The 15,604-nt window shown below is 36.9% G+C and overlaps 1 protein-coding gene across 32 annotated transcripts in view; it reads right to left on the bottom strand.

The window, feature by feature from the left end:
- The window catches only part of HDAC9 (histone deacetylase 9), a 546,893-nt gene that overhangs the window by 251,478 nt on the left and 279,811 nt on the right, over positions 1–15,604 (bottom strand). For 7 of the 32 annotated variants that reach the window (XM_070264607.1, XM_070264629.1, XM_070264606.1 and 4 more), the window contains exon 2: positions 11,455–11,513. The exons of 20 other annotated variants lie outside the window; for them this stretch is intronic. In XM_070264607.1, the coding sequence (XP_070120708.1) occupies positions 11,455–11,485 (31 nt within the window). In that variant the 5' untranslated portion in view covers positions 11,486–11,513. Of the gene's footprint in view, positions 1–6,288; positions 6,422–11,454; positions 11,514–15,604 lie in introns of those variants that run through there. 5 more of the 32 variants (XM_070264626.1, XM_070264650.1, XM_070264624.1 and 2 more) reach the window with 4 other exon arrangements.

The raw sequence follows: 15,604 nt of genomic DNA, 5'->3' as shown, positions 1-15,604 counted from the left end.
TTTATACTGTAAGCTTTTATTCTATTTCCATTCATATCCATTATCTCCCTTAATCACCCACTTTGGTGCATCCCAAATCTATTTCCTCTATTCCCTTCTTGTTCTTCCCAAAGATAGGAAACAAAAATGATTTTTTTCCAGCACAGCATGGAGTTCTCTCCTTAGAAGGAGGTGGGGGGTGGGGCAATGTGGGAGGGAAGGCATTATATCATAAGTCAAAAAAGGAAAAAATAAACCAAAGGAATTTGTCTTAGGACAAGATGACAGCAATCAGTCCAAGATCATTCTATCATCAAAGTAAGCAAAAACGAATCAGGAGAGCTTCCATTTCCAAGGAGAACATGCTAACGAAAGTACTTTTCCCAAGTAAAATTCCAGTATTTAGCGGTCTTTAATGAATTGGCTGAACACAATTATCACCACTATTCAGACATCTGGAATTTTTAAGCCTCGTCTCCATAAGGGAGTGTGAAACTTGCAGGCATCATCTCTTAATAGTGCCAGTCAGGGGTAAAAAATTAACACCTTGATCTCTACTCTTTAAAACAATTTACAGGGATAGGATTGAGTTCAACTGAAAAAGCAAGAAAGCCTCAAAGGGTAAATGAAGTTACAGAGGAGAATATATGCGGAAGGGATGGGAGTAGATAGTATCAACTCCACTTTGTTTCTAAGCTGTTGGGGATATTAATAATCTATTTGCACATCCTGTGTCTCATGCAATGAGATGAGCCCATCTATACTACTTCTTTTTCCCTCTATAACAGCACCATGCTAATACCTGCATATAAAAAATCTTATACATTTTTTAACATATTAATTGTTGTCTCCCTCACTAAAGTGCAAGTTCTATATGAGCAAGGATTTTGTGTTTTTTATTCATATCTACTTCCAGTGTCTAGGAGAGTGCCTGGCACACAGAGGCCCTCAGTAAACATTTGTGGAAGGAAAACAGGAAGGCGGGGAGGGGAATGAGAGGGAGTTTTGGAGAAATGACAAACAATTTGACAGTCACTGTCAGGACAATCTACTTAACTAGAATATTATTAAATGACTGCCTTTTCCCTACATCCTTCCTAATAGAACAAAAAATATAATTTAAAATATTGTGATTCATCATGTGAGAAAACATAATCTGAGGTAGAATCAACTACTAGATCAATATATAGATTTTGAAACTAAGGTATCTCCCAAGTTTTTCTCATCTCAAAAATTTTTACTAAATATTATGGCGTCAATGTGAAATTCTACAGCTCTAGAATGTTTGAGGCAAAATTAAAAGCTTTGGGCTTCTTCTCTGAAATAATGTAATGGCCTTGGAGGAGCAGTGGTTTAAACTTTCATGTTAAAAAAAGTCTTATATGTGTTTGCAATGTCAAGTTTCCAACACACAGAATACATCTTATATGTAATCCTAAGAAATATCAAAGAAACGCAATCTCTAGGGAGAATAATCACACCTGAGAACACTCTAACAAAGAATGCTCTCCTTACCAAAAAGAGTGAAGAGATATTTATAATAATTCCCTTTTGGAAGGCTTAGGTTGCTGAAAACATAAATGTGAAAATGTCTGGCATAATTCATTTCTTCTGCAATTCCACAGTCTACATACACAAAATTACCATGTAATATATCCTCATATATAAGTACATCATTTTCCAATAGAGGAAAAAGTGCAAAGGGAGCCCCAACCCAAATAATTAACGGTACTAATTTATACTTATGTAGCATTTCATACGTTATCTCATTTAATCCTTAAAATAACCTTGGAAGGTTGACAAAAATTAGCCCTATTTTAAAGTTAAATTACTTAGCAGGTCACACAGCTAGTGGCAGGACCATGATTCAAAGCCTGAACTTACTTCAACTATCATGCACCATCCAGTTTACTGTAACTCCCTTCATATACCATAGCATTTTAACAAAAATAATCCTCTCCTGGTAGGATGTCAAACATAGTGTAATTATCTATTTAAATCTACATGGTAAAATTACTATTTTGATAGAAATTTTTCTGTAAATCATGTCAACTATCATGTTTATCAGAATATTGTTAAATTTCCTAATAAATGTGTATTTAACTCAGTGAAGGTTTGGTTTTATTTTGTTAAATTATGGTAAATGAAATTTTAAAAATGACAATGCATAACTATTTAGCTAAAAAGTACATAAATAATTGGGTTATTAATTGATTTGTAAAGTGTCCTTTGATATAAGAAATGTCATATTCATACATTCAACAGTTCTGCTAAACCTTTACCTTGCAATCTCAAAAGGAGTAGACCTGTTACACTTGGCATGCATGATATCTGCAGAGTGTAGTTCTTAAACAATGAATTTCCACAGAGAAGATATTTAGCATATTGTAATAGCCCTCAGTCCTTGTATCTGCCTCAGAATAACTTGTGGAACTTTCCACACACAGATACACACATACAGACATACACACACACACACACACACACACACACACACACAGAGGCCCCATCCCTTTGAACTACTCATTCAGAACTTCCAAAACAGGACCCCATTATACGTATTTTTTTGAGAACTCCACAGGGGATTCTGATTAAGAATCAAGATTCAGGGGGCCAAGCCCCATGGCGGAGTGGTTGGGTTTACACGTTCCACTTCGGCGGCCCAGGGTTTCACGAGTTTGGATCCTGGGTGCAGACATGGCACTGCTCGTCAGTCCACGTTGAGGCAGCGTCCCTTGTGCCACAACTAGAAGGACCCACAATTAAAATGTACAACTATGTACCGAGGGATTTGGGAAGAAAAAGCAGGAAAAAAAAAAAATCAAGATTCAGAACCACTGCTATAAACTATAACATTTGTTTCCTCCGACAATTTTTGGAAATAATACTTTATGGCATTACAAAAAAAAATTCTGGTAAGCAGTATCTTTAAGGATTTCAGCCTTTGCTGCCTCTCAGCATTTCACAGTCACACCACTCCCAACATGCACAACTTTCCCAGCCTCTGTTTTAATTTGTTAAAATCAACAAGATACCTACAGAATTTTAGGAATAAAATTAAGACAGCCCCCACCTCTAAGTGTCCCTTTAACAAACAAGGTATGATTGTAAAGGATAGTCTCTTCCTAAATATTTAGAGCCCCTTGTAGAAATGCTAAATGGAGATTATTTAAAGACTTAAGTATACAGAAACCTGACACACTCATTTTTAATGGGGAGGTAGACTGGTGTTTATTTAGCTTTTGAAATCTATCCTAAATTTGGCTTTATGGAACCAAAAAAGTCTAGCTTTAAATTAACAGACTGCCTTCTACTGTCCAAGGGATAATTTGAACTTCACTGAGACATGTCTATGAATGGAAATAAAAATAACTCACATTAAACCCTAAGTACTTCCCCACACGCATTTCACTTGCCACAAGGCCCATTGTTCCATGCATCGCTTTTAAGTAGCCTGTAGGAAATTTTCACTGAAACAATTTCCCATAACCAAGAAGAGGAAGACCAAAACGATTTCAATTAAAAAAATATATACTTCCTAAGCTTTCAACATCTAAGGTATGAAAAGCAGCTCTGTCAGAATAGCAGGAATGGGAACTGAGAGGCTCACATAATACTCTTAAAATTCTGTGGGTTTAATTTTAGCTCACTTTCCTCATGCACTTCTAAACAAAAATCAACTCCAGATGAAGTGTTTTGCTCCCCACTCCCACCTCACCTCATCCATTCTTTTAAAGACATAATTTTAAAGTTAGAAATGTTTCAACTATCCAGAAAAGTAACAAACATAATATGAGAAGCATGCCTGATTTAAAACAGGTTACTATTTTGCCATATTTGCTTCAAATCTCCCTTATCTTCTCTTCTCCTTTACCCTCCAGGTCTAATCCATCTTGTGGAAATGTCCCTGATCATTTCAGGCCAAAATGATCACTCCTCCAAAACTCTTTTTCTCTTAATTCTAATTTTGAATAACTTTATGTCTTATCTCTTGTCCATGATAGTTCTCAAGAATTTTACTAGTTTAATTCACTCTGCATTTTAGCCTGAATTAATTTCTTTACTGCTTGCTGATCCTCGGGTTTTCACTTTCATGTTGAGTTAATTTATGCTTTTCTTTTTTAAAAAAATCCATTTTATCCAAGTTTTAAAAATGATTGGTACATAGTTTTTCATATTTCATTATGATTTTAAGATCCCTGTCAGAGCATTATTATGCCCTTTTCCATTTCTAATAATGTTTATATGTACCTCCACACTTTTTTTAAAATAAATCTTGGCAGAATTTTGGCTATTTTATTAACCTTTTCAATTATTTTTTGTCAATCATGTCCAAACCTACATTTAGTACCTACCGTCTTTCATGCCTTGTGAGCCTACCTAGTGGTCTGTTTACTCTGAGTGCCACAGTCCAGCAGGTCAGCAGGAAAGCACATTCAATTCCTTCCCTTAGCCCTCCTCTGGCTCTTTTTAGGTTAAATTGTATCCAGTTCAGCCCATCCTACGTGAAAAGTGAAATACCATATCCTCTAGCCAAATAAAAAGCATAAAATGTAGATCCTTACCTTCAAAGCCTTTGCTGATAATAAAGCAGAATGCTAAAAATGTCAATAATAAAGTGATGTGAATGTGTGATACACACAAGTCAAGCACTTACCGTTCTAGGGACAATTACATTACTTGGACTGTAGTGGTCAGGGCAAGTGACAACATGAGAATAGTTTACTTTAATAATATAATAATTATAATAATAGCAAGCCTTCATTTACCAAACACCTATGCATACTGGTAACTGAGGTTAGCACCACCTACAAAGAACACGTGTTGTGTGTGTGTGTGTGCACGTGCATGCGTGTCTGTAAATGTACAACAGAGTGTTCACAGGAAGCTTGTGGGTCATCATAATAAACCCAATTTGCCAGGGAATCTGCAGTCAAGGTAGACTGTAACTCGCTCAGGTGACTTTACTTGTAAATTGTGGTGCTGGGGTGAGACCACAAACCTAAAAACTGCTCTCTTTTCACTGTATCTTACTCACCTCATTCAAGAAGGTGTTAGCTCAAGTATGAGGATGAAAAAGTCATGTCATGTAGGAGAAAGGACATAAGTAAAGGGAAAGGTACTTTTAGGACATAAGTCCTAGGACACAAGTAAAGGTACTTCTACATAAAAGTAAAAGTGTGGGAAAGTAAACCTACATGGAGGAGCTAGTGATTAATAACAGGCCACGTCTACCAAGGGCTTACTTCATGCCAGCTTCGGCTCTGAGCACTAAACCTGAGGAACTCCCGTAATCCTGAACACAACCTCATGAGGTAAAACCTACTAGTGCCTTCATTTGACAAAGAAAAAACTGGGGAACAAAAAGGCTAAGTGACTTGCCCAAGGTTGCCCATGTGGTAGGTGAGGGCACTTGGATTTATGTCCAGATGTCTGCCGCTAGAGCTGCCATTCCCAATGGGTGAAAAAGACAAAAGTGAGGAGAAGTTTTTGGAAAGTCCTTAGAGCCACCAAATCTAGTTCACTATTTCCAAGTGTGTCTTTTAGGGAATGTTATTTGCTTGAAGTCTCAATAAGTGATATGTGAATAACAGGATTTGATAGTCCATAAGCAAGGAGTATGCAGAGTTAAACCAAGGTAAGCAGGTCAATTTCGGGCAGGACTTCTCAGAACCTTTAAAATATACCACCATGCAATTTTAGATTACTAAGAAAAGCATACAGTACGCAATGTTTTCTAAGCTTCATTGACTAAGAAATAGTTACTCTTTCGCAGAACAGTTGGTGACACGTAGAGTCTCTAAGTGATTTCTCCAAGGTCATAAAGATGATTGCAGTGAACCCGAAGCTAGAATTGAAGATCTCTGGCTGCCGGGCCAGGCCTTGTCTAGGCACAGATAGTGAAAGATCTTGAAATGTATCCCATGGAAAATGTACAGCGAGTTAAGTTTTTATGAGCAGAAAAAAGCAGGGTACAGAATATCCTGAAGGGGAGAGACATGAGCAGCCATTACAAAACTACAGCAGGAATTCAGAAATGACATGCAAAGTGGCCTCGTGGCAGAAAGAAAAAAAAAAGCAGGAAGCAAGAATAAAATCAAACGTTCAAAAACAGAAGTAAACCTTGAGAGTTGGTATGAACCAGTAGTTCCTGTGAGAGACAGAACTTGCTGACCTGCTAGGATCTTAAATTCTGAAGAAGTCTGCGGGCTGGCACCAAAGCCTCCTCTCCAGTTCTATCAGCCTATTCCAGGGAGTAGTTAGCTGCCAAAAGCCACAAAGATCAACTCATCATTATCAAAGAATTACCTTAAAAATGTAGCTATGTTCTTTTCCACTGAAAGCCAAGAAAATCATGGTCAAACCTTTGAACAAATTTTTCGTTCTCATGCTTACCCTTCACTGCCTTCCTTCTCAATCGTGTCTCTGTGTGTGTGTGTGTGTGTGGTCTTTCTCCAAGGGCAAGCACAATTGAGATCTAAAAATATCTTATTTTTTCAAAACAACGACACTAATTGCTATGTGTAGAGAACATGTTAGTCATGTTCACAAAATGCCAAAATAAATTTAAAAAACTACATCCTCAGGAAGTCACACACTCTTTAAGGCATACAACCATAGATAACAACTTTCATTAACCCTCCCTTTTCCTTTGCTACACTCAAAAACGTCAGAATAGTTATACCTTCAGAATATCACATGATGTTAATCATTAGCTCACAGTTCCTTTTTCACCTTTGTGTTCTTTAACATCTAGTCATTAAGTCCCATCGCCTTTTAGGTACTATTTTCCTTTTCTTATACTCATCCTTGACACACATAAATTCCCTCCCACCATCTTGTGGCTGAGACCACTAGCTAAGTACTAAAAGCTTCTCTCTTCCTACCATACACATCCCAGCCTCCCCTGAAGTTAGGTGAAATAATATTCTCCCCCACAGAATGTGAGCAGAAGTGACATGTGCCCCTCTAGCTCTAGCCTCTGCAGAACAAGCATGAGCACTCTTCCATGCACTGTCTCCTTTCCAGGGTCCGGGCTACATTGGAAGCTATGTGTGGAAGATTTCAAAACTACCCTCATTACAGGTCCATGAAGGACACAGGAGAGGAGAGCTGTAGTGCTGACTTAAACTGCTATAATCCAAGGATCTTATGCAAATGAGAAAGAAAATTTTATTGCCATAATCCACTGACACTTTGTGGTCTCTCTGTTACTACACCTAGCCTAGCTTAACAGAGAAATGAATCAACAACTTGAACAGAATGGGACCAAAACAAAGGCCCAAAACTTTAATATGTGATTAGGGGGTTGGAATTAGGTAGCAAGAAAACAGATATAATGACTAGAAAGCTGGCGATTTGTGCTACCATAAAAACATTTAGTGAAACTGAAGCTGACAATTACTCAAAATGCAATCCAAGCGCCCAGCGGACTTGCAGCTCTAGGGGAAGAAGTCACCAAAGGCCATTACATCACTGTGTATCATTTGTTCTTTGCTGCTTATTGCAAGATATGACAAGAAAGAGATGAGCTCAGGCAAAAATTAACTAGTTTGGAGATAGAAATGAAAGGGAGTAGGGAGTCCAGAAATTTGGGACTTTGCAGAACTGAAAAGTCAGACTGCTTCTGATCTCCAAATAGCAAAAATAAACAACTGTAAAAGGCTTTGAACAACAAAACCCATTAAAAATTCCCAATTAAACAAAAAGACTGAACTCTGCGACAAAAATAAGATTATAACTCGTGCCACCCCTACCACTTCCCCCAGCCTTTGTTTCAGATGGATTCAAGGTGGCCACCACTGAACTGAGAAGGAAGTGTGGACGAGAGAAGGAAAGAAAAAGAGCAGAGTTAAGAACCATGTTTAGAAAAATGTGAAGTGTGACCATGAAACTGGTTGGAAGCAATATATCAGAAGCATACTAAATTTCTGAGAAAACTGCTATAAAGAAACTAGAACCCTATGGTGAAAGAACGAAAGTATCTAATTAGAATTTCCATAAGGTCCTCTGAAGCTAGTCATCAAAATCTTTTCTTCCTTCATTCCTCTCCTATCCTCAGAAGCTGTAGAAGACAATACTGGCACCCCAAACTAATGCTGGTGGGAAGTGGGCTGTGAATGCTACGTAGCCCCCACGATGGGCACCTTCTCCACTGCCCACTTCAGATGTGTTCATGGAGGGTCGTGAACAAGGGAGAACTTTCCAGAGGACTGTGGCCACTGAGAATATAAATAAAATACCCTGGGGACAATTTTGGGAGTAGTATCATTTGATTATCTTAGCCACACATACCAACACACCATGGTGTTTTGGTCCAAATATTTATACTGTTTTTGTAAAACAGACCCACATGGTTAAGTGAAACAGATTCTTCTCTCCTAGACAAGATGAGTCCCACATCTCCTATGTATAACTTAAAATGTCATTACTAGAATTTAAAACTAGAATTTCAAAAACCTTTTAAAATACAAGATATCACTGAGTTACTGTAATCTACTGTGAACGGAAAGCTTTTTTTCTCTTTTCCCCCACAGATTATTTTTCCCCTGTAATCTAATTTAAAACATACAAAAATATTAAGGTGTTTTTCAAATAATGAGTTGATATAATTTGTTGTCTTACTCGTGTACACATAGTCCTTAACAAAGCATACAACCATATCAAACTACTGGAATTAGCATAAAAATGTCAAGAAAGGATATGTTTTGTTCAATATTTTATCTCTATACCAACTACTAATATTGTTTTGTCATTTACTTTTGCCAGTGATGAGGAAGATTTTTAAAAATTCACTCTGTCTTACTTGCTTCTAAAATTCTAAAGATAAGCAAGTTCCTACACCACTGGCTTGGCTAGGAGTACTATTTCAGTTGGAATTTCTCTGTTCAGCCTACCTCCTACTTCATTTTTTATGAGTAGTCAAAATAGCAGAGTATCACTTTTGGAGTGACATGGCATTTCAGGAAAAGCCCACATGACAACTGTTTAAAATATTCTTTGCAAGTTTCTGACTGAGAAATACAACACAGGCAATTTGGAGAAGGCTTTAATTGTACTCAGATCCTATAATAGCAGAGGAGAATAAGAAGAGGGAACTAAAAAAAATGGACAGGATTATGAATCCAGCATTTAATTGAGCACCTTTTATGTGCAAGACTTCTCACTGGGTACTGGCTGGCAATATAAACATGAGTAGAGCAAGAATATCTACAAACAGAAAAGGTGAAGGGGCCGGCCCGGTGGTGCAGCAGTTAAGTTCGCATGGTCCACTTCCATGGCCTGGGGTTTGCCGGTTTGGATCCCAGGTGCAGATCTATGCACCACTTGTCAAGCCATGCTGTGGCAGGTGTCCCACATATAAAATAGAGGAAGATGGGCACAGATGTTAGCTCAGGGCCAGTCTTCCTCAGCAAAAAGAGGAGGATTGGCGGCAGATGTTAGCTCAGGGCTAATCTTCCTCAAAAAACAAAAAATGAAAAGGTGTGACAGGGTAGGTTTCCCCCTTGACCCACCCCATGCTGAAACATAGAAAAGGTTAAGGTTATAAAAAGGGAGCTTTTAAAGCAAAGGTGGAGACAGGCATTCTTTTGAGCAGTTTCTCTTTAGGTCTTCTAATCTCAGAAGCTAAAGGTCACCACTCCTATCTATCAGTAGAAATGGACAGATCTGAGACTAACAATCTCCATAAAAGGCCAGACACAAGAGAGGTACAAATACATAAAAAGACTGATGACTGCTGGACTGGGGGAAGGGAAGAAAACAGTGAGAGAGCTAAACAGAGAGGACCCAAGAGGGACATCTTTGCCAAAAGTAGAGAATGGATTTGGCCACGTGGTGTGTCCCAAAAGACCAAGACTAAATTCCATGAGTAGAAATTAGTAAAAGAGCTGAAAAGACTAAAGAAAGCAGTCTAGAATCTTCTTTACCCTGGGGACTGAATAGGAGCAGGAACAGATTGCTGAAAACTGAAGAGACTGAACACTTTCCTTTCTAGCTGTGACTCCATTATGATAGGTCACTTCCTAGTTACCCTAACTAAGCTCCCCAAAAGGGCCGGGAAACCACCTCATACACTGCAATGTTAAATGTAACGTTCTTGTAGGTGTTTAATTCTCCTCCACTGGTAGGTGAGACCAAGTGAAGGGCAGGTGCAAGGTAAGAGTGACCTGGGTCTCAAGTTATGGTTTGGTTTCAAGGTCCTTCTGGCATCAAAAGGTAGAAGTGACATGCACAGAGCCAAAGACTTGTCCTCAAGAGGCCATTTCAAAACAAAAATCACAAAATAAGATTTCCAATGCAAGGGGTTTAATGGAAATAAGATACTATCTACAGATGTAAAGCTGGAGCCAATGGAAAACAGAAACCAAATAAGGTATTATTTGAGGGAATGAAAAAGAGAAAGAAGTGGGAGAACTGCAGACATAAGATGCAGGTGCCCAGGGTGCATATTCTAGGGCTGCCATAGGCTTAGCTGGGCTGGCAAGACAACTTATGAAGAATCTACACAAGGTGAACGCTATCAGTGGTACAAACAAACAATCTACAGGGAATTCAGAGTTGGAGATGAGGGAAAGCTTCATTGATGAATAAAGGCAGGTAGGATCTCACTAGAGACAGATGGAGGAAGAAGATGCACCAGGAATCAAAATCATGGTGACCAAAGGAAATAGAAAACGAACAAGTCTCATCAGATGAATATTGAATGGCACAAGTTTGCTAGAACAAAGGTTACATTAAATAATAAAAGTGGCTTGAAATGTAGCCTTGGGCTGTATGGAGTGTAACTTTTTTTGACAAGCAATGGGAAGCTACCAGAAATTGAGAAGGAGGAAAAGAGCTTAGCAAAATGCCCTGTGCTGGGGAATTCTTTCCTCCAGCTTTTCAAGAATGTCAATAATGGTTGCAATATTATAAACTGTACTTAAAAATGAGAGAATCAGAGCTTCAGTGCAGGTTGGGAGGCTGTGAAACAAAGTGGTCACAATCATGCTATTTAGTGTATTTTCTAAAGCTAATTTAGAAGAAAACTGCCATCATCAAATTCTTCTAGGGGAACAATATCCTAACTATAACTATAGTCCTTATTTTCATCAATTTGAAAGTTATTCTACCCAGCTAGATGTTTTCAAATAATGCTCCCCTGTGAACAGAAGTAGCATAGAAAAGACACAAAACTCAGGCCAGAGAACAAAACAATATATCAATTATGATATATGCAAAATCTATCTCCAAAATATACCCAAATTTACCTCAGTAGACTAACATACCTCAGACCCAAACGGTAACCTGACCACACTCACTAGCATACTAACATAAATGTATCCATTTCTTTTGGTGCTAGTATCCAAAAGGAAAATGATGGGATTTGAGGAGCTTGCATGCTGAGACAAGAAAGACTGATTGAACATACACCTATCTAGTATAATGAATAGTCTCAAAATACTTCTGCACTTGAGAGTGCTTATTTCTTACCTGGAGTTGTAATGCATATATTTGATTCCATCACTTTGCCTCTTTTTGCAGCAAGGTACCTATAATACATAGAATTAAAGGCTGCAGAATGTCTGTGATAAGAAAATAAAGGTTTTTTTTTGTCTTTGTTTTTTTTAACATTAACACTCTTGGCCACCACAAGAACTCAAATACAAGATTTACAGGTTGGTGGGCCAGAAAAGGAAGGATTGAAGGATTATCTTCACACATTTGCAGATGGTAAATAAGAACAGAAAGAGCTCACTTTTTACCAAACTCTGATGTTTCATCTCCAAAATCTAACATCATCTGTAGGAGAAAAGCATTTACCTTATCAAGCCCTGGAAGAACTAAACAGGAGGTATGTGGAAGGAATCGGGGACAAGCACAGAAAGTAGGATAAAATAAGCCAGGCTCTGTGGTTGAAAGATCAGGCCCCAGTTTAAACTCAACCTTTTTTCCTTCCTTCTCTCCAATTCTGACATCAAGCAGGACAGAGATCTATGACTGATGCTAGGTAATGGCATGAGGAATCACACAACTACCTGCTTTGGATCTCAACTCTACCACTTCCTACCTGAGTTATCTCGGGGCATTTATTTAATTTCGCTGAACCTCAGGTCCCTGATGTTGAAAAGCAGAATATTATTACATGCTTGAGATTACTAAGAGAATTCAGAAATAATGTATGCAAAAAATACTGCAGATTAGATTTTTAAAAATATTAGTTTCCTATATTTCTCTTCATAAATCTGATACACATTCCTTTTTAGAATAACATATTCATTGTAGAAAATTTAAAAATAATAGAATTATCCATAGTCTCCCTATCTTAAATGAATGGCTAAAAATATTTTTGTATGCTTCAATCGAATCTCTTTAGTATATACACGTGCGTTTGCACATATACATATTTTCAAATAATATTTTACAAAATATTGTAAAACATGCCCAATACGTTTTGCAAATACTACTTTTAAGACTTACAGAAATGAAAAATTTTGGAGTAATTTCATCCATCCATCCTTTCTTTAATTGATTTCTTCCTTTGCTTTCATGCTAAAAAAGACCTTCTTTACTTTGATGTTAGATAAATATCTATATTATCTCCAAGCTCTTTCCTGCCTTTTGTTTTTTGATTCAATCCTTTGATTCATCTGGAATTTATTTTAGGCTATAATGTGAGGTAAAGGACTAACTATTTTTCCAAAGAGTTAGCCAGTTTTTCCAGAATCATTTCTGAAATAATCCTTCCTTTCTTTACTAATTTGTATGTCACTTTTATCACATACCTGAAAAGCAAAATGTTTTAACCCATGTGCCAATTTTGATAGCCTAATGGGCCTGTCTGGAGTACTCTGAGACCACGTCCAGGCCCAGCAGGGAAGGGAGCCCAGGTCATTTAGCCATGAATGTGTGCCATGGCGAGGAGGATGGGAGAAGACGGTAACCGAACCACAAACGTGACTTCCCTGCACTAGTTAATTGGTTTCTGCGTCTTCCAGCTCAATTCCATTGCAGCTTTATGATGTATTTTAACATCTTGTAGCCCAGGTGCCCTTTTATTTCCCTTCTTAATCAAATTATTTATGGCTGTTCTTTAATGTTTATTACTCCAGGTGAATGCTATATTCTCTTTACAAGTGTCCCAAAGAATTTTGTTAGGATTAAAGTAGCCGTAAATTTGTAAAAAATATAAAGATAAATGACATCTTTATAATAACGAGTCTTTCTAGCCAGAAATACAAGTTGCTCCACTTATTTAGTCATGCCTTCTCTCAATTAAAAAAATATATGTGTGTGCACACTCCTACGTGATATACATATAAATATACATACAGGCTCATATGTAGATTTTTTCATTATATGTCCTGCACTTTCCTGTTAAGCTTGTCCTATATATTTTGTATTATTTGTTGCTATTGTGAGTGGAGATATTTGTCGATAAGATTTTCTATATGATTATTTTAAATTATTCCTTTTATATGTATTTTATATCCTTCTAAGTTACTAATCCATCACGTTATTTCTAACATTTTTTTCTAATGACACACTCTGACTTTCTAGGTAGGCAATGACATCATATCTGAAATCATAAGATTACTCTCTGAAATCTTCTTGTTTCCTTTCTTATTGTCATCCTCCACTTACCACTGTAAACGATACACTTCATGGGAGCAGGCCCTTGCCTGTCGTGTACACAGCTTGATCTCCAGAGCCTAGAACACTGCTTGCCACAGCATAGATGTTCAATAAATATTTGGTGAGTGAGTCTGTTGATTGAAATGAAATAACTGCCAAAAATAACGGCAATGTCCTCTTCATATTTCTAAGAGTTATGCCTCAAAATTTTGGTTTCTGACTTAGTACGGCTAGAATCCCAAGAATACCATGGTGGGAGCAGATATTTTTTCTTGTTCTTTACTGAGAATGTCAATGGTACTTCTCTATTACATATGATTGATGCTGAAATATTGTTTTAAGAATAATTTGTCACTTAAGAAAGCATCTCTATAACTAACTAACTTGTTTCTTCTTTCTTTTTTTAAAAAAAATTTTAATACAGAATGGACAAGGACTCCATTTTCGAGATTTCTGAAAAGAAGATTACAATATAGGTTTTCTCCTTCGGTCTACCAAGGTGATTTACTTTTTCAGTGAAAAAGATAATTTGGAGGGATGAGGGGTTTACAGACCACCTTGAGACGCTAATATTGATACTACTCAGAAAAACATCATTCACACACAAGTTTGTATTTAACCTCAGAGAGCCATAAGTTTGAATAAAACTTGTATAAAAAACAAGTCTTTCTAGCCAGAAATACAAGCCACTCCATTTATTTAGTCATATATTCTCTCAATTAAAAAATGTAATTAAAAAATATAATTACACATACAATGCCTTTTCATTAAGAGGCAAAAAACATGAAAGAAGCAACCAAAAGACATGTAAAACATTAAAATATTGTCTAATGTTAAACATACTGCCAAATCCTGAAATAAGATCTATGTCAGGATGTATTTTGCCTGAAATGTACTCTTCAATTTACTTGTCTACTCTATTAAATTTGTGTCTAATCAATATTTTATTGAAAGGAAATATTTTATTGAAGGAAAATTATTTCTTTCATATTCTTTCCATAGCATTACTTATCTAAATTTCAGTATTGAGTGGATAGTTTATTTTCATTGGTTCTTACTTAAAAACAAAGCGTAGGTCTGAAATTTGCCTATTAATTGTAGTTTTGTCCTATCCCGTGCTTTTTGACACACAATCACATCATTGCTGCTATTTTCCTAATTGTCAGTAATTACAGTTCTGATTTCCTTTTTGATCCAAAAATTTACAAAAGTGGTTTTCTTTTTACGTTTCCAGTACTTTTTAACTTAAAGCTTCATTATTAATTTCTACTTTATTGCTTTGTGTTAAAGTAATGTAAACTGCGCTCTTTCTAGCTTGAAATATTTATGCAACCACATAAATTATATCCTCCAAGCTTTTTCCCAAACCGTTTGTCAAAGAACCAGAATAATTGCATTTCCAACACAATTAATCTTCTTTTTCTCAAAAGCTTTACTTTACAAATATGAAGAGACAGGTTTCTAGAACTCCAGAGAGCTGGAAGTAAAGACATTTGAGGGGACCCAAAGACTTTAAGTGCTCTTTCCTCCCAGATGAGGATGCAGCTTTGCAAATAATGCACTTGTTTAAAGAACCACAAAAAGCCCTTATTAGAGAAGCCTATAGATCATTAGTGTGAGTTCTTCCAGAATGGTGATAGAAGCCCTTGTAGAAACAGATTTCAACACAGCAAGAATTCAGCCTCTCTTCATACTCCATGAGGACCATCTCTACGCCAGGAGAGGCAAGGGCAGCAGTATCAGGGGCAAAGGAAAAGCCATACAATAAACGCTGCATCCTGCCTCTGTTCAGTCAACTCTTCTGTTTAATCCCGAACCCTTGGCAAATTTATAACAACTAATGGTTTGGTCTCTTTTTTGCTAATCTGAATTGCCAAACTGCAACAATGCAATTTAATCAATGCAATTTAATTTGCCACTCTTTTCTTTGTTTTTAGTATATAAAGTGTCACAATTGTGTTTTCACTGTAGATATTTCTTTAAATTATATAAAATAAGTTCATTTTAT

The sequence above is a fragment of the Equus caballus genome, chromosome 4, assembly GCF_041296265.1.
Source record: "Equus caballus isolate H_3958 breed thoroughbred chromosome 4, TB-T2T, whole genome shotgun sequence".
In the NCBI taxonomy this organism is placed as follows: Eukaryota; Metazoa; Chordata; class Mammalia; order Perissodactyla; family Equidae; genus Equus; species Equus caballus.
The sequence above is the reverse complement of the archived record's forward strand: the minus strand, read 5'-3'. Positions and strand labels throughout refer to the sequence as shown.